Source organism: Delphinus delphis, chromosome 11 (genome assembly GCF_949987515.2).
Source record: "Delphinus delphis chromosome 11, mDelDel1.2, whole genome shotgun sequence".
NCBI lineage: Eukaryota > Metazoa > Chordata > Mammalia > Artiodactyla > Delphinidae > Delphinus > Delphinus delphis.
The window spans coordinates 21,498,934-21,518,820 of NC_082693.1; the positions used below are offsets into that span (position 1 = coordinate 21,498,934).

At 39.4% G+C, this 19,887-nt stretch overlaps 1 protein-coding gene across 3 annotated transcripts in view; it reads left to right on the forward strand.

Annotated features, from left to right (window-relative positions):
- The window catches only part of RASSF8 (Ras association domain family member 8), a 129,209-nt gene extending 115,933 nt beyond the window's left edge, over positions 1-13,276 (forward strand). For all 3 annotated transcript variants that reach the window (XM_060024468.1, XM_060024466.1, XM_060024467.1), the window contains 3 exons: positions 5,118-6,007; positions 8,310-8,454; positions 9,102-13,276. In XM_060024468.1, coding sequence (XP_059880451.1) covers positions 5,118-6,007; positions 8,310-8,454; positions 9,102-9,223 — 1,157 coding nt within the window. In that variant the 3' untranslated portion in view covers positions 9,224-13,276. The remainder of the gene's footprint in view (positions 1-5,117; positions 6,008-8,309; positions 8,455-9,101) is intronic.
- The last annotated feature ends 6,611 nt before the right edge of the window (positions 13,277-19,887 follow it).

The window sequence follows — 19,887 nt, forward strand, 5'->3', positions numbered from 1 at the left end:
GAGTCTAAAAAAAAAAAATTCACTCTAATGCTTCATAGTTTTAAAGTCCCACTTTTCATTACTGAATTGGGAATTAAATTTTCCACATCATTTAACAGTCTCACAGCAGTCTTATGAGGAAGGCCCTGTTATGATCCCTATTTCAGAGATGATGGAACAGAGGCACAGAGATGTTTAAATAACATGCCCAAGCGCCCGTAGCTGGTAAGGAGGGTCCTGGGATTCAAACCAGTAGTCTGATTCAAGAACCCTGCTCTTAACTACTATTATACTACGTTATTTATATCCCCTATAATCTCAATGGACAACTGTTAGAAAATATAGTCACCGACTGAATTACATTGAAACAAAAACTAAAAATCCTTAGTACTAAAATATACTGCTTTTTTATAGCCAGGGTCATCTTTCACAACTTTTATATTTATAGCAGTAGTGTAGTATGTCATCCGTAATTCTGAGTATCTTCTATATTTTCCACATCCATAAAAGATTATTTTAACGAATGTGAACACATGTAATTCACAGCACGCAGCAGTCAGGATGGGTAAGATTATGCTACATTAATAATCCCCCAAACTTTGGTGGTTTATAGTGATATGTTAGCTGTTATTTTGGTTAATATTATTTATGTAAAGTAACCAGCACAAAGCCTAGCAAACAATGGGCATATTAAATGTTAATCATTATGAAATCAGTAAGTGTTTTCATTATTTTTAGTCGTAGTATATTTATAATAAAATCCTAAGTAAGTCCTAAATTAATATGCAGTAATTCTGTGATTACATGATAGTCTCATCAACACACTGGGAAAATATACTGTGAATGATTTAACTATGGGTTGAATGCACAGCTAGCTGACATGTTATACTCAAAGATATTCTTGTACCACTGTCATCATAAGATAAATACTCTATGGTAAGAGTTATCTTAATAGCTACACACAGGACTTACAGAAAGTTCATTGACAAATTTTCAGAATAGTTGTACATCATTGGGAAATTGCTTTAAAATATATATATGTATATATATATATATATATATATATACACACACACATATACATATAAAAGCATCAAAAGCATTTAACAGACTATAAAATGTTACAGTGTAAGTTCTGTTACAGAGAGCAATGTTTATTGTAAGAATTCTAAGCCATTATGGAATGAATTAGTTTTGTTCACTAGATTCTGCATAAGATTCCAAAATGTTTGTAGCTCAAGGAGAAAAGTATCTATTATCAGAAAAACTGAGTGGGGTAGGATAGTTTATTCACCACAGATAAAGAATAAGTCAGGTGTTAACTGACATTACTTACAATATGTCCAGAAACAGGAGGATATGTTAGCATTAAATTCATGAGAGGTTAATGCCAGCTCTGTCATGTCCTTTTGAAGAACATAGAGTGTTCATCTTTGGGGTAAGGAGGATTTCATACTGAAGAAACGATCAAATGTCAGTTAAAACTAAAATTTCTGAAGAGCATTCATGATCAGTGTGTCTAATAGAATATATTCCCAGGGCCTGACACTATTTCTGACAAATGTTTGTTCACTGTATATTTGTTGAATACATAACAAGAAGTGACACTTTTTTTTTTTTTCCCCGCGGTACGCGGGCCTCTCACTGTTGTGGCCTCTCCCATTGCGGACGGAGCACAGGCTCTGGACGCACAGGCTCAGCGGCCATGGCTCACGGGCCCAGCCGCTCCGCGGCATGTGGGATCTTCCCGGACCGGGGCACGAACCCGTGTCCCCTGCATCGGCAGGCGGACTCTCAACCACTGCGCCACCAGGGAAGCCCCCAAGAAGTGACGCTTTTAAATGATTTTATTTTTTTGGCTCTAAGGAGAAATTTCCTAAAATTGTAAAAAAAATGGTTACAGTTTTTTAAATGGTTGAAATAAGAGCATAATGTTTCTGGGTGACTCATATTTGAGTGTTCGAATTTTGGTGTATATTTCTAAAACTTCATATTACTTCACCTAAATATTCCACTTTAAGTTAGGTGAAAGTAGTCTGTTATCTCCTTTTTTTTTTTAATTTGTTTTAATGTCTTTATTGGAGTATAATTGCTTTACAATAGTGTGTTAGTTTCTGCTGTATAACAAAGTGAATCAGCTATACATATACATATAACCCCATATCTCCTCCCTCTTGCGTCTCCCTCCCTCCCACCCTCCCTATCCCACCCCTCTAGGTGGTCACAAAGCACCGAGCTGATCTCCCTGTGCTATGTGGCTGCTTCTCACTAACTATCTATTGTACATATATATCAGTCGTCCAGTGAGATTCCACTGGTGCACTAAAATCTCTTTGTGATTTTCCTCATTATATGAAGTTAATGATTCTTGGGATTACACTCAATTGCTTCAGCTCTTCAGAAGTATAGTCAATATTTTATTTATCATTACAAATTGTGGCATACAGGCCTAGGTAGCCAAAACAGTTTAAACTACAAATGCCATAGATAGATAGATAGATGTATGTTCCTTTTTATTAGTCTTAGGGCTACATCAAGATAGTATGCAAGGTAGAACTAAGTGTATCCACTTAATAAACTGCAGTAAAAGGAGTTTTGCAGGAGGAATTGGAATCTGTCTAAATGAAGTATTCACGTTCTGTAGGGCCTTGCCAAGTATACGCATTCAAATTCCAATGATTGTGGAATTTAGCTCTTACATAAACGATCTAAAACCCTATTTCTGTAATAAAATCAAAGTATTAATTCATTTACTTTTTAAAAAAGCTTTTTTATATAGCTGGATGGATTTTTTTGCCTAATTGCACTAAATATGCATTATTTAACAAAAAGGGAACGCTAGCAATAAAAGCAATCCTAAATAATCTACCAAGACATTCTCACAGAGTAGCAGTACCATTAAACATTGGAAAAATAAGCTTTATATTTAATTATGACTGAATTAGAGTCCTTAAAATTTTTGATTTCACTCATATAATGTAATGATTCAGTTTTCTTTTTAAAGATGCTTCATGGCCTGGTAGGATTAGAGAGGGTTCTACTGGTCTAGTCCAACCCTTCATATTTACTGATGAGGACACAGGGTCCAGATAGCAGGAGTGAGATCTAAAAGTAGTTGATAGACAGCAGAGCCAGGAACACAAAGTGCTGTGATCTTTGAAGCAGTGTGTACATCTGGAACGAGTTTAACCTTGAAGATTTGTTGGGTGGTTTTTCTTGGTATAATTACAGTAATTTTTAACTTGAAAATCTTTAGAAACATTTTTTTATTCCAAGAAGCCAAATCCAGTGTGCTAATAAGCTTTGCATTCCCCTTGTTTGCCCAGGTATTTTGATAGTAGCAACAACTGATACTTATATAGCACTTTTCAATGTTATAAAACATGTTTATATTTTATATCTCACTTAACTCTTACAACATTGTCAGGTAAGAAAATACAAGTCTCACTCTACAGATGAAGAAACCAGAGCTGAAGGAAATTTGATAATTTGTTCAAATCACGTAAATATATGGCAGAGCCAGACCTGAAAACAGGCCTTCTGACTCCAGAGAGCCCATATTCTTTCTTTCCACTCTGTCCAGCTTTACATAGCTAGGAGTTGCTGCAAGTTGATTAAGAATTCTTTTAGTCAGATTGTTGTCGCGTCATGTCACTATTTAAAGGAGGTCTCTGGTCAGCCCTTTTGTCATGTGAATAGCAATGTGTTCAATTAATGATGGCCGCCATGTATTGAAAACCTGCTACGGGCCCTGATTCTGACTCTCAGAACCTATGAGGTACTGCCCCTCTCCCCACTCTAGAAGTGAAGTTAGGCTACTTATCCAGCAAGTAATTTACCCGAGCTTAAAACTACTAGTCTGTTTGCTTTCAAAGCTCCAACTTTTCAGCTGCACCCAAAATTCAGGTTTCCTTAAAGACGAACATACACGTATGCTTAGAGCAGTTTCACTCTTCATCTGCTACTTTGGAATAGCACATGTGGGTGTTCATAGTACATATCCAGATTTCCATTTATTGGCCCAGTAATTGAGGAAATACTACTATTGGTTCAGAAGCTCATGAAATAAAAAAGAAGACAGGGAAGTCAAATCAGTAGCTGTATATGCCAATATGATAATTGCTAGATGGCAAGGTGAGTTCTTTTTCTTTGTAATAATATTAACTACTAATGGACACTTTTTTTTAATTGAGATGTAATTGATATATAACCTTACATTAGTTTCAGATGTCTAATGGACACTCTTAACAAAATTAATATTTTCCATCTGACCCACACGCCTTAAATGGAAATATTTAGGAAGTGTATTCAAGCTAATGACATTATATTGTCTTCTGAATCTTTATCTTCCATAATTACTGTTAGATTCAGTATATTTTTAACATAAATGTAATTTTATTCTACTTTTGTTTTTTAATAATATCATTTTTGCCTTTTTAATGTTTTTTAAAAGACCCTTTGAAGCTATTACTTATCAAAACTGAACAAGACTTCTCTTCAGGCCCCACTCTTTATATGAGACTATTTTGAGAGTTGTTTTCACTGAGGTGATCTTTTATTTGCCACAGGTATGCAGGACGGTATGGGCAAGGAAAGGCCTACCCAGCACCTGTAGCTGAGTAGCAGGTCCTCCACTGGCTCCATGTCTCCTTTCAGGAGGAGGGACGGGGGCTCCAACCTTCCCAAGTCCTGATGTGCAGAGAAATCAGAGGGATTCCTCAAGTGGAAGTTTGCTCAAGTTCTGAAGTCCTGCCTGGTTCCTGGGACCAGGCCCTCCTGGCTTCCAACAGGACACTAGTGCTCTCCTTAGTTTCAGCTGGAGGTCTTGCCGCAAGCAAGGTCTAGGCGGTCAGGCATTTGACAAGAGGGTAGATTAAGATTCCCATTGAGGTTTAAAGTGTAAAGATGAGTTTCTAAGTGAGTCTGAAGAGTGTATGCAGTTCACATCCCATAGTTTTGTGTGTTACGTATCTTAAGGAGTTCAGTATCCTCAAGCGAAAGTTTTAAAGACATCATGGGCTGGACTTTGATGCTAATTAAGAAGACACAGTTATCAAATAGTGTCCTGCGTCTGGAGGCATTATTTTAGCTGTTGCCTATCCCTTTTTGACAATTTATTCTTATCTTTTTTTATCTAGGTCGAACTGGAAGGTACACTCTTATAGAAAAATGGAGAGATACTGAAAGACACTTAGCACCTCATGAAAATCCTATCATATCCTTAAACAAATGGGGGCAGTACGCTAGTGACGTACAGCTGATTTTACGTCGAACGGGGCCGTCTCTCAGTGAGCGGCCCACGTCGGATGGTGTGGCTCGAGTTCCTGAAAGAACTTTATGCAGGCAGAGTTTGCCCCCCTTAGCTAAACTGAGGCCTCAGATTGACAAAGCAATCAAAAGGAGAGAGCCTAAAAGGAAATCGTTAACATTTACAGGAGGTGCCAAAGGGTTAATGGACATTTTTGGAAAAGGTAAAGAAACTGAATTTAAACAAAAGGTGCTGAATAACTGCAAAGCAACAGCAGACGAGTTAAAGAAGCTGATCCGTTTGCAGACAGAGAAGCTCCAATCCATTGAGAAAGAGCTAGAATCAAATGAAATAGAAATACGATTTTGGGAGCAAAAATATAATTCTAACCTTGAAGAAGAAATTGTCCGCCTGGAGCAGAAGATCAAAAGAAACGATGTAGAAATTGAAGAGGAGGAATTCTGGGAAAATGAATTACAGATTGAACAGGAAAATGAAAAACAGCTGAAAGACCAACTTCAAGAAATAAGACAGAAAATAACAGAATGTGAGAGCAAATTAAAGGACTATTTGGGTCAAATCCAGACTATGGAAAGTGGTCTTGAAGCAGAAAAATTGCAACGGGAAGTTCAAGAGGCACAGGTCAATGAAGAAGAGGTTAAAGGAAAGATCGGTAAGGTCAGAGGGGAGATTGACATTCAAGGCCAGCAGAGTCTGAGGCTGGAAAATGGTATTAAAGCCGTGGAAAGGTCTCTTGGACAAGCCACCAAACGACTACAGGTAAGGACACTTTTATTAGAATGTTTCATCTATTTAAAAGAGTTAAATATTTGGAATCTAAAACACTGAACTCCTCTTTTTCTTTCCTCATGGAAGCTTCTTAAACTCTGTGTTTCTCCAAATCACTGTAGGTTTGCATGATTTTCCAGAATGATAATGCCTTTATTTTCATCACTGGTCATGGTAAAGAATCTGAAAATAGAAAAAATGTTCAATAAAACACAGAAAGTTGACTGGAAATATATATAGAGAAAAAAGAATTAAATATATTTCGGCATCTTCTTTACTGATTATTCATTTTCTCTTACATTTAAAGTTAGAAACTTACTTTGGTTTATCATTTTCTTAGAATTTCTGTGACTTATGACAAAGCTAAGATATGAGGCCAAAACAAAGATGAGAGCTGAAGCCACACAGATCCTTTTCCACGGAAGAAGCTTTCTTACTGTGGCAGTGATAGCATTAGGTAATCGGATACAGGAGATGAGAATCTCAGAGCTGGAATGGACACTAATGATGAGATAGTGAATCTGACCTTCTCCTTTTAGTGATAGGGAAACAAGAGCTGAAAGAGATTACCAAGGATTGGTTCACCAGTGATTGTGCGGCTAGCCGGCTGCTTCTCTCTCACGTCTCCTTTGTTGCTAACCCCATCTCCTCCCCTCTCCCGTAACTGTCCTTTGCTTCCCTGAGGAGAGGGGCAGGTTCCTCTTTGATTTTTCCGCATCTCTAGTGGGTACGAGAACATTTCTATTTCACACTTACTCCATGATCACTCAGCTTGTATTTCTTGGATACCCATTCTTGAAAAGACAGTGTGGTAATGTTAATGGGAGTTGCAAAGAGCTATCAGTTTCTAACAGCTGAAAGAGAAAGAGACACAGTTGATTATAATACGGCTACTTATATTTAAATAAATTAAAGTTAAATAATATTCAATAAAGCTCTTTAAAAATATTAAATACATTTACATTTCTGTTTTAGTCACATTTGGCCACATTTCAAGTGCTCAGTAGCACATACGTGCAGTGGCTGCTGAACTGGACAGTGCCGGTTTAGAAGCTGTGTGATCATGGATCAAAGCGTGAACCGTGAGGCTTGCTGGTTAGAAACTGAGAGTGTATGTAGTCACAGCCTCTCCACATAGTGCCTGTGCGCACCGGAGTTTGAGAAGAGCTGCTGTAGAGTAGGAGCAGTTCCACAAGCAGAGAAAGCTGACGTTTCAGGAAGAACTGATGTGATTTCCTTTCTCTGCCACTAACTGCAGTGAGAGGTAGAACTACCACCCAAATTTGCAGTCAGGAATTTCTCATATAATAGAAGGTTGTTAACTTATGATTTGTCAGCATTTTACTATTTGGATTCACTTCAACACAAAACGAGTGCAGTTGGAAATTACATTGCCTTGATATTACAGGAAACACTAATTTGTGACAGTTGTTACTAATAAACCCCACTACCTGTGAAAAGTATCTAACAGGCAAACTACTAACGTATCTCCAAGTACCCCCTACACTCAAAGTAGCGAAAAACCCCGCCTTTCTGTTTTCTCTCCCCTATATCCTCACCACGTCCTCTGACACAACCAGCTTGGATGCGGCCTTGCCACTTTTACTTATAGTGCCCTAAAGGAGAGAAAGAGAAGCAAGTCCATTTGATAACAGAATACCTCTCCTTGCTTTTGGAGCTTTCTGGCCATCCAAACTTGGTCTCCTTACTTTAGCGCTCTTCAGTTCTCAGATCTGCTCACCAAGGATTAAAAAACCCCATAGTGGGAATCTTGCTCTCCTTGCTTTCCTTGCTATGATATAAATCTCAGTAATGGATCCCATGAAAACTTAAACAGTTTAAAAAAAACAAGAACCCTGAATCTCATGGACCCAAGTGACTATTAATTTTGCAGTCAGTTATGAAGTAGATAATAAGGAAGTTTAATTGTGAACAGCTTAGCAAGCTTGCTGTAAACACCAGGATGGATGGACTCCAGTGTTTTATTCATGGAAGTTTATAGACATATATTTATTTCATCAGATGCATAGTATACTCTTAACAGAGGAAAGCATGACATTTAAGAGAACAGACTGAAGAAGTTGGCCTTTATTTGCTTCAACTTTTGGCCCATGCCGCAGAGTGAAAGTGACCTCCTTAGCCCATTACATCGATACAAACCAGGTTTGTTAAATGCATTCTTGTGAAAAGTGTCCCACATTCAACCCTTGTAGCAGGTGGGCTGTCACCAGGATGTCTGTAGCTGGCCAGTAGTGAATCCTCAAATTTTAGAAAGCATTTAACTCCCATCTAGGACAAAGAACAAGAATTGGAGCAGCTGACCAAGGAGCTGCGGCAAGTCAACCTCCAGCAGTTTATCCAGCAGACAGGGACGAAAGTCACCGTTTTGCCAGCGGAGCCCATCGAAGTGGAGGCCTCGCATGCAGACCTGGAAAGGGGTAAGATTTGAGAGATCGCTTTTTAAAAAGCTTTACGCTCTTAACTTGGAATAAACTGCTTACATTTCGGTTAAAATGTTCTCCTACCATTCAAAGCTAATTCTTGGGCTGCTTAAAAAAATTTTTGACGTACTTGCTGTTTCTGGGGAAAATCAATAATATTTAGGTTATTTATTTACTTAGATGACCAGATAGCCTATCATTAGTTTTAAACTGCTTCCTTACAAACTTTTCCTGAAATGTGTGAGTCGTAGTCTATTAATTGAGTTTATTAATTGAGTTTTAGCTTCTCTCTGTTCCTAATGGCCCTTCTTCCTCTCCTAAAAGTCTTTGTTGTTAATTTGGGCTGATATTTAAAAGACACTTCTAAATCTGTATATGCATATAATCTGAACAACCCAGAAAGAGAAGCAAAATGTTCACCTTTTAAGAAAAGATCATGAACTGTTCAAATCACTGAAAACTATCTTATCAACTGAGAGGGTCAAGCAGACGTAACCTCTCCTCTCACCCAGGACTCACAGGGGGTTGCAATCGTTACTGTATATTATTTGGTTCTTGAGAGCAGGAAAAGTTCTAATTTTTCATTTTGCTAAGTACTCCAGGTTACTGCAAACATCAAATGACTTTCTCTGTTTCCTGTTTAGAGGCACCATTCCAGTCGGGGTCTCTGAAGCGACCTGGTTCCTCTCGGCAGCTCCCCAGTAATCTTCGTATTCTACAGAATCCTATCTCGTCTGGTTTTAATCCTGAAGGCATATATGTATAACATTATCTGTCTTCAGGGGAGAGACCCAGTAAAGGTACCGAGGACAGTGAAAATTCCTTCTTTGATTTTGTGCCAATGATGAACAGAGGATATAGTTCACAAGCCACCGTATCTTTTTTCTGTCCTAAGTCGCATACCACTTGGAGCCATACCCTGTGCACTGATGCTAAAGAACAAAGAAACTGTTTTCACACAGCCACAGTGTTGATGTTTTTGTCCAGCAGCTGTAATGCAAAGCCTTCATTTTTATTTGTAGCATTTCGAGAGCATTAGGAAAGTATTATACTGTGTGTATACATAAATAAAACCGTGACTTCAGAATGAAGAGAAATATGTGACTGGCTTAGTTTATTTATTCCATGTAATCAATTAAGGAGTGAATGTTGACATTTTAATATTTTTTATTAATACTTATCCTGTGACTGAGTTACATTGCATATTGTGTGACGATGACTTTGTGTGCATGTTGCCAGACTCCATGCATTGCTGAATTACAGCTACACGAGTGTCATAGGGGGCTCCGTCATGGAAACTGACTCCAGAAGAACTGACTTGCATTTACCTTGTGAACCCATCCTAGCCCCTGCTTAATTAGGTGAGATAATTCAGGTTTTCTTTTTAATCTGGTGTTTCATCTTTTCTTTACAGTATTTCCAGCATATGAATGAACCACATACAAGAGCAGAAATATTTTCATGAAGTAAATTACATGTTTAAAACGTTTGCAGTGCTTCAGACACTGTTGAACAAAAATGTAATTGTTGAATATCTATCCAAACAGGCATGGGGTTTCCTGATACATAATGTGTTTTGTTTCTGCCCTGCCTTATTATTTTAGTCTCATGGGTCCTCAGAGTTGCCATCATACATAAATTAGAAATGTCTTAAAAAAAAGAGATGTCCAAGGATATCTTCAGGAGGGTTGCTTTAAGTGATATTTTTTTTATTTTAAAATAACCCACTTTATATGTATGGTCTATTGGTGTAAGCACCCATGGATAAGTTATTGCTTGCACAGAATTTACTGTGTACATTATGAACTATTGCAATTTTTCCAGTCCCTTAAATAGAAAGTAGATTGGAGTTAGTTACTTTTTACCAAGGAAATAAAGTTAAAGTCAGTGTTCGTTTTTATTAATTTTCAGCTTGACCTTTGCAGGACATTAATCTCCATTTGTACATATATTATTTTCTTGTTTATAAAACCAAAAATGAGTCAACACCCCTCCCATGAGTACTGAGTTAACTAAGATGCACAAGAGTATCTAGACGGATGTGGTCAGATACTTAGCCATTTTTACTTTCCCTCTGATCAGAATTTGGTACAATATAATTAAGACTTTCATCTAAAATTTAAAGTAGTTTTTTATTCTGAGGAAAACATATTGTCTGTATTATTTACATGCAACAAAATAAAAGTGGATTAGTATATTAATGCCATGGTAACAATAAAAAGGTGTAAGTTATATCCTATGCATGAGGGCAATTTTTGATGTTTTAAACGCATCTGACTTGTTTTTGGTTTAATGAATGCTGAGAATGCTGCTATATTTAGGTTTCCAATGAAAATTTTTAAGAATGGCTATGACAATATGTAGAAGCTTCTAGACGACTGAAAGTAATAACGCATAGTTGCCTTTTCTAGTCCAGCTAAATGGCAGACCTCAACTAAAAATATTTTCTTTGGGTTCTTGGAGTTATCGAGTTGATCTTGCCATTATATTGTTTTGCGAAAAAAACTTGAGAAATAAATGATTCTTATCTAATAGCCACAATCTATACACATTTGCTCTCAGTTTATAATAGTTATTTCATATCCATATATATTTAAAAATTAGAATTAAAAAATCAAAATAATTTGTAGATTTTTGTGACAATAATGGTTTATGTATGCCTGATATATGCCTTATTTTTAAAGGGTTCCATTCTATACTGGGTCATTTTGTTATTGTTGTTCAGAGAAATTGAGATCTTATTCACAAAGAAAAACATTTTTATAAGTTGATCACATTCTATTTAAATCAAAATGTTAATAAACCTAGATATATGAGACTTCGCAATTTTTAATTGCAACGATGCCTGGGCATGCCATGAAAAACAGAAAGTATCCAACTTAATTGTTGTAAATTATTATCAGCATTAACCTAATAACTTTAAAGAAAGACTGGGAGTAGGATTCTGACAACTTCATCTGAATTTTCAAGCTGCCAAATAATCTTCACAGACCTAACTACAGATAGAAATACTATTTCCTAGATGAGAAGAGTATATAAATGTGAATTTGATTAATACAATGAGCAGCTGTACTTTTTAAGCAGTTATATTTACCAACACTTCTGGAAGCACATCTCTAAGAAATATTTTCTAAGTATTTTTTTTAAATAGAGGAAAGAAAACTCATTTCCCTAGAACATCTTAAAAATATCTTAGTCTATTTCTGATTATTTTTATCTCTTGTGAATACAAATGAGTTAGATTAAGTGCCACATCTTTGGATACATTTCAGAGGGGAAGTGGGCAATGGTACGCAAAAATACCAAATAGAGAATTTTGCATCTGGGGGCATATTCAGGTTCTGAATAGTAAATTAGATTGTAAGTTTTTAAAATTATTATTACACTGAAAGTTGTTTTATTGTGATTTTCTACAAGTATTAAATACATTAGAAGATTTTTTTTTCTTACCAGGGAGTAATTTGAAATAGTATTGGTATATTTGACCCTTTTGAGTGTTTGTCCTCCTCAGCGAATGATCCGTAGTCGCTTGCCTCAATCCTTTTGTTGTTCTTATGAGATATTTTGGTTTGTTAGCTTTTTTTCTTTTTTTTTTCTCCTGATGCACAGGGTATTTATATGTGAGACTTCGGTTGGTGTTAATACGAGTTACCCATTTAAATCCCTCAGCCATCACTGAGCTAGTCATCAATTTCTGTAGTTCAAATTAATCAAACTAGAGCTCAAACAAGACTAATACAGTAAAAATGTAAAAGTTACAGTGTGAAATGTGAATTTTAACAATGTTTAAGAAGAACAAATAAGCACTTGCTTCCAGAACATAAATATATTTTGCACCTGCGTTAAAAGAAAAGTTTCTTTGTGAATAAGAGCAAAGTGGCCTTTAGAGAAAAGAAACTTCATTTAAAACCGTTTCTGTGAACATCTTTCCAAGTTACAACTATAATAATGGATTGAGGAGACAATATGGAAAAGGGAGAAACTCTTGATTTCAGGTGCGCAAAGGGCACGGGCAGATGGACGGTTCCTTGTGTGCATTGCCTTTGAAAAATTGGGCCTTAACTTATATGTAAATAAGGATGCTGTGTTCACATCCCTCTTCTACCTAAAGTTGTCTTTATTAGTCCATATTGTATTAAATTTAGCTCATAAGTATTACTTTTATATTATGTCAGTTTTTTTAAGTTGCATGTTTATACTGTTTGCTACAGTATTTTTCAGTTTTGGTTTAAGACCATCAGCTGTACGGAGAAGACAGAACAATCACTATTTATTCAGTGTTGCTGCTTTACATTTCCAGAGTAAGCTTTTGATGCCAGGACAGTGACTGCTTGAAAGCTGCAGGAGCTCTATTCCAGTGCATTTTATATATTTTTAGAAACCAAATAAATGCAGATAACTATTTAGTATACTAATTATATTAAACCAGCAGAAATATAAAGGCAATAAAGTATATACATATATATATGGGGGGAGGGAAAAGATTAAAAATAGGTTTACAGCCAGACATGGTGATAGCCCTAAATGTATTTCTCAATCTGTCTTTCTTTATTGACCCGAAGAGGATTTGAGTTGCTGCAGCTTTAAACAGAAAAATGCCATGTCCACTAACTGTGGACACATAAATGTGCTTTTAGTACTGCTTTGCTTATGTACAAGTAAAATGTCTGTAATCTGTATTATATGTAATTGTTCTTTTCTTTTGACTTTCATTTCAAAATGTATATTTTCTGATTACCATCATGAGCTGTAAAACAAAGGATCAATATCTGATATTCTCCCAAATAATAAATCTTCAGGATTCACTGGGGCATTACAATTGCTGGTTTGTTTCTTACGTATGTAATATTTTAAACTGTAATTGTTTTTCCTTTAAAAGATGCCTAAGAGAAAAGGTCTGCATATCAGTGACACAGAATTACATTTTTCTGAAAGTAATGTTAATTATAAGTAAAGAATTCTCTTTTCCTGCCAAGGCAGCTGCTTCATCTGAGTGACACTGAATTAAGAAACTAATATGCCTCCCTTTTATTTCAAAAGTAAAAGAAAAAAATTATTTAGTATTGAAGCGCTGTATTCCCAGATCTCTTTAAAACCACAAGTGAGAGGAAGAGCAGGAACAATTCAGTCCTTCCCACTTGCCGGTCACAACAGGAGGTGCATTCTTCCATCCAGGAACTTCTCCCAAATCACATAACTGATAAGTAGTCCTTAGGGTCCTTGAATGTAGTCCTTTCAGATACCAAGGTACTGTCCTGTATTCCACAATAAAGCTGCGTAATAAGCTTTACAATGCCCAGCTTCTACATTTTAACCACTTTTCAATGTGGAAGTATATAGATTATCTTTGGGGTTTTTTTTGTTTGTTTGTTTGTTTTTTGTGGTGCGCGGGCCTCTCACTGTCGTGGCCTGTCCCGTTGCGGAGCACAGGCTCTGGACACACAGGCTCAGCGGCCATGGCTCACGGGCCCAGCCGCTCCGCGGCATGTGGGATCTTCCCGGACCGGGGCACGAACCCGCATCCCCTGCATCGGCAGGCGGACTCTCAACCACTGCGCCACCAGGGAAGCCCTATCTTTGTATTTTTTACCAGTAGAAGTTCGATCTTGTTCATGAAATTATACATGTGAATAATAGGATGTTATAAAAGCGAAGAGAAAATGAGAAACATTAACTGAAAATGTAAATTATTCTATGTCCTAGTTTGGACTTTTAGAATTTTAATTTCCATCCTGTCTTCCTCACCTGCTGCCCATTCCATGTGTTTGTGCTTGCCTCCCTGCAGAAAGACCAGCGGAGTTCTATAAAATGGGCATAAACACGCTGGGCACATTCATGCTTTCTGCAGACATTCAGAGAGCCTCTGCTGTTGGCCAGACACTGGACTGAAGTTAATATGATTTGTTCTGCACCTCAGGGAGGTTTACAGTCTAGTGACCACCATTAAAGGAGGGCTTCACCCCAGCGCGGGGTGTTGGCAAGCCCTGGAGAAGGGGATATAAACTGGAGAGGGCTGCTGGCACAGACAAGAAGATAGAAAGATGAAGAGGCTGGGAGGGCTAAGAGAGAAGGTAGGCGTCGATCATGAAGGGCCTTGGTTGCCATGTAAGAGTCTAGACTTTATCCTTAGAGCCACAGAGGAGTTTTAAGCATGGAAATGAAACGATCAGATTAGTGTATTAGGAAGATCCTTCTGACTGGCATCATGAAGAGCTGCCTGAAGAAGGGTCAAGGCTAGAGGCAATGAGGACAGCTTATGAGGTCTGCGGGAGTCTGGGCCAGAGGTGGCGGTAACCTGAACTAAGTAGGCTGTTAGGGTTTATTCAGTAACAAGTTCTTACTGAGCACCTACCGTGCACCCGGAGAAGAGGAGAACCAAAGAGATCATAGGCATCTGAAGTAGACAGTAGCAAAAGGATATGATGTTTAAATGGTGGAGGAGGGAAAAAAGAATCCAAGAAACCCCAGGCGTTTGACAGCTCTCCGCAGCCTTAAATGAAACGGTGGAAACGGTGCCGTGGGACTCGATGAGTAGTCACAGATACTCTGTTCTGTGTGCTGGGTGGCAAGAGATTGGGACAGGAGGAAGGGAAGGGAGAGGATAAAGACACAGAAAATATGTATTTGAGAGGTGGGCCTTCAAATGAGTCTCCCCCTTGTAGACAGCCCCTGCAGGCTTTCCTGCAGGAAAACCATGGTTTTGGGGGGAAAGCTCTTTGCAGCACCAAACTTAAACACCCCAGTCTCTTAGTCTGGTGTGTTGGAATCCTGTTTTCCCAGCATTATACTTAACTTTGTGTTCCATTGATGTATCTGCCACTTTCATTCATCTGCCATGGGTATGTGTCCACGATGACAGAAGGGTCTGACTGTGGTCCAGAATGAAAGGAAGCGAAGGGAGAACGGACAATACCGACGCATCTTCGTTTATGCCAAGCCGATAGTTACAAGTTTCCTGCAACTGCCCAAAGCGAGAAAATCAAATAAGTGAATTGGAATACTTAGTGTCATGCTGTTTTTAAAGAACAAAGCAAATCACAGACACTTCAAGCAAAGAGCACAGTGAGCTAACATGCTGTGCAGCCACAAGCAGCAGGGGAGGAGGCTGGCGAGAGCAGGGCGCGTGCAGGGTGCACCAGGGGCCGCCCTCTCAGCCCAGAGGGCCACGGCGTGGCAGTCGCTGAGCACCGCCTGATGGCTTCCACACCATCCCCACCAAACCCCAAAGACTAGACCCGCACGGGCCACCTTGGGCTAAAACGGTCTCCCCTTGGGGCTTCCCTGGTGGCGCAGTGGTTGAGAGTCCGCCTGCCGATGCAGGGGACGCAGGTTCGTGCCCTGGTCTGGGAGGATCCCACATGCCGCGGAGCGGCTGGGCCCGTGAGCCATGGCCGCTGAGCCTGCGCATCCGGAGCCTGTGCTCCGCAACGGTAGAGGCCAAAACAGTGAGAGGCCTGTGTACCGCAAAAATAAAATAAAAAAGTCTCTCTTTGATTGAGCCAAAATAGATTTCCTTATAATTTCCAACTTTCCTTAAGGTCTCACAGAAGAAGCAATTTTTCACCAATATGACAGCACTGCAGAAATTTGAAGGCATCTCTTATGCCATCTAGTGTTCTCTTTCCCGGGCTAAATATTCCCGGTTCTTTCAAATAAGTATAATTTCCAGTCTCCACACTTGAGAATGTGTCAGCTAGGACTGATCACGAAACTCCGTCTGTGATTTAACCAGGTCACCGTGGAGGAACTTGATTCATTGTTATGAAGCCTAAAACTAAACTGGGTTGGGTGGGAGTGTGGGCGGTTGGTTGATCTTTTGTGAACTCTGTCCCATTATTGAGTCATTGAGCTGATAGTTCGCTGAAATCCTGTCTTTGTCACATTTTCTGCTGTTAGTGAAATCGTTCCTAATTTGTAGTGTGTGGAATTGAGTTTGGGAATGTATGTGCAGCATCCTAATTGATCAAAATACTTATCATCTCTGAACACTCTGAAAGTGTGTTTAATCCCAGAAGGAAGAGGTGAGCTTTAACGTCAGATCAATCATGAGGTTACTTTTGTGGAGGGCCGAGTCCTGCCGGAGCACATTGGAGGTGAGCAGGAAAATCAGGACAGGCTCCATGGAGGAAATAGATTAGGCTCTGGAAGAGTTAGCAGGCTTTCACTCAGTTGTGTTTATTGAGTTTCTACTATGTGGTGGTCACTGGAGATACGGCAGTGAACAAAAAAGACCAAAATCCCTCCTCACATGGAACTTGTATTCTCGAGGAAAAGACAGAGGAACAAAGGGGTAAAATATTTAGTATTTTTGATTGTGATAAGATCAAAGGAGGAAAAAAAAAGCAGCAAAGAACGATAGGAAGTGCCAGAGGTTGAGAAAAGACTCAACCTTAGGTGGCTCCGAAATCCTCTCTTAAAAGGTGACCTGCCTGCAGACATGAAAAGGAGGTACCTGGGCCACGCAGCCCACGTTCGGCTCCTGTAAGCGGAGTCCTAAGTGCCCGAAGAGCCTGTGGAGTCCAGCTTTCTGTTTCCAAGCAACTGACTCGGAATATACAGTCCTTTTCTGGCTGTGAGCTAATAACCCCTTCTCCCAATTATTCGTTCGGTCGATCCTCTCAAATCTAATAAAGTGAAGGGAGAAGATACTTTTAAATGTTTAAAATTCAAATTGAACTAACCTTAATCCTTCCCAAATTAAAATTAAATTCATAGACGTCTATGAATAGATTAAAACCCGACCTACCCTTTTTTCCAAACAGTGGCTAAAGGAATACCTTTGATCTAAAGAAGCTTTGTTCTGTTAGACATCCTCTCCAATTTAATGCAGCTTTATACCCTAAAGATATGTGTTTTTCCATGCAAGCTCTTACACAAAAACAAGCCATTGTCAGGTGCCCTACCATATAATGATCAGTCTATGTTTATGGAAGGCATCTGTAACTTGAGTCCATGGACTCATAGGAAAGGTTTCAGAGGTTCCTTGTACAGAGACTCCTAATATGGACATTGGTGGGTCGTGGAAAAGTAGAGAGTACGCTGAGTTGGGGTAAGATGAGGGAGTGATAGATGGGGCCGTATTGTGAAGGACATTGAGTCTCATCAGGCAGGCAACGGAGAGCCAAACAGGGTCAAAGGAGCCTTAAGATTAGTTTGCTTTTTCGAGAGCTTTCTCTGGCAATCTTGGAGTGATCGGGCTGCACTGGGAAGAGATTGGTCTTAGGGGAACCTCGTGGAAGGCAGTTGTAATAGACCTGCTTAACTGTCTTCTGTGAAAACTGTCCTGAACATCCACCCCCTCCAAACTCTAATAAATAGCATTGACAGTTCTTCACCTTGTGTCACCATTTTGCCCTGAACATACGTGTAATACAGCCCGTGAAAAAATCCCAGGTGGACATAAATGGAAAATCCCTAGACTCTGCAGTGCGAGGACAGATGTGGAGAAATTGCTCACGTGATGGCACAGCAAAAATTTCACGGCCTGGCATCTGGCTCAAGGCCCAGTCAAGTTGACCCATAAAATTAACCATCAGAGTGTGTCTGTGTGTGTGTGTGTGTGTGTGTGTGTGTGTGTATTTAGATTATAATACATATAATAGCAGCCAAATAAAAACCTTTCTTCTTACTGAATACCACTGTGTACAAACTCTCCAGTATGTCTCAAGTAAACCACTGGAATCGCTATTGCTATTTGACCATATCTCTCTTGCCAAGGGCTCTGACACCAAATAAACGTATAAGATTTAAAGAAAACAGTGGCTCAATCCTTTACACAGTCCTCCCTAAGCAAACACTCTTGGAGAGCTCCCCTCTGCAGTGTGGTAAATGGAACTTCAAGTGAAGCTACCGAATAGAAGTTTAGGCAAATTCTTGAAAACCTGTTTGCTAGGAACCAGTTCTATCTAACCATAAATCTCTTGTTGCCGTGACTGTTTCTTCTTTTATGACACAAGCAAATAAAGATAGAATGCTTCCAAACCAGATTTTCACTTCTTTTCGTTTGCTCTTGCCTCAAAATTATATCCTTGATTCTTCTAAATCAACAAACAGTGGCATGTTTTTCAGGTCCATTTAGGGCACTGGGGAGCTGGTAGTCATCGTTCTGGAATTCCACTACTTCATGATATCTTTCACGGGGGTGGGATCCACTGGGAAAGGAGCTATTGAGAGGGTGGTGACTCAAGTTGTGTACTTGTCCTGTTGAGATGCTGGTAGAATCCACATTGATGTTTCCAGACAGCATTTGAATATGCAGGTGTGAAGCTTGGGCAGGAAACAAAGCTGAAGGTGGACATACAGAAACTATCTGCACTGAGGCATTTTCTCTTGAAAATGCAGAGACCGCCCCCCCCACAAAATAACATACAAATATATTTTTAAAGGAAGAAGTAAGTTTCTCAAGGAGAAGTATACATTATTGCTATGCAATATGGTCAGAGGACCAGCAGCCTCGGTGTTGCCTAGGAACTGTTTAGAAATGCAGAGTCTCCAGCCACACTCCAGACTCTGTGAGTTAGAATTTGTATGTTAGTGAGATCCCCATGTTATTCACATGCACGTCTGCATTGGAGGAGTCCTGGAGTGCGCCCAGGAGAGGGCCAAAGGCAGGAGCTGGAGGAACATCTGCATTTATGAGGCTGACAGACAGAAGAGACTGGAAAGCAAGACCAGGAGAATCAGAAGCTGAAAACATCGAGAGAAAGGTCTAAGAGCAGATGATAGAACACCAGTCTAGACAAATTATACTTGGGTAAGAGGGCGATATGAGGACAAAGTTAACCAATGCCTTTTCGTTTTTAGTTTCTTTTGTTTTTGTCTTTAGCAACTCCAGATTTTCTAGAGAATATTAACAGCATCACCTTTCTCTGCTCTTCTGGCCTCCATGCCCAGAAAGGATGAAAAGATCACCAAGTATCCAAATATCTGGGCTCTTCTTACCTTTTAGGGTGGCGAATTGCTTTTTGTAGGTGGGTGATGTAGGGGAAGTGAAGAGAATTTTGAGATGGGAGTAGACTGCCCTGAAAACAGTATGATTTAAAGGTAACAGGCCAACAAAACAAGTAGACTGGCTTGGGCCTGAGGACCGAGGGTTGAATGGGGAGGAATAACCAACACCTGGAGATGGGCCCAGCCAAGACAGAGAGGCCGTGAGGTTTGTGGGCCGCAGGGCCATCCATCTGCAGCGCGTCTGAGGCTTCCGGGCCGCTGGGACGCACCCACGTAGAGGTGGGGAGGGCAGAGCTGCTAGCACAGGCTCCCGCTTTCCAGCGCTTCTCCCGCAAGGGGGACTGAGGACCAAGCCCTTCACCTCTTCCCCTGAATTTTGTGGTCCAGGGCTTCTTGTGCTATCCAGAGGGGTGGAAAAAAGGAGGGTAGGGAAAATGCCCATAATTGACTGATATATACTGATATAATTAAGAAAAACAA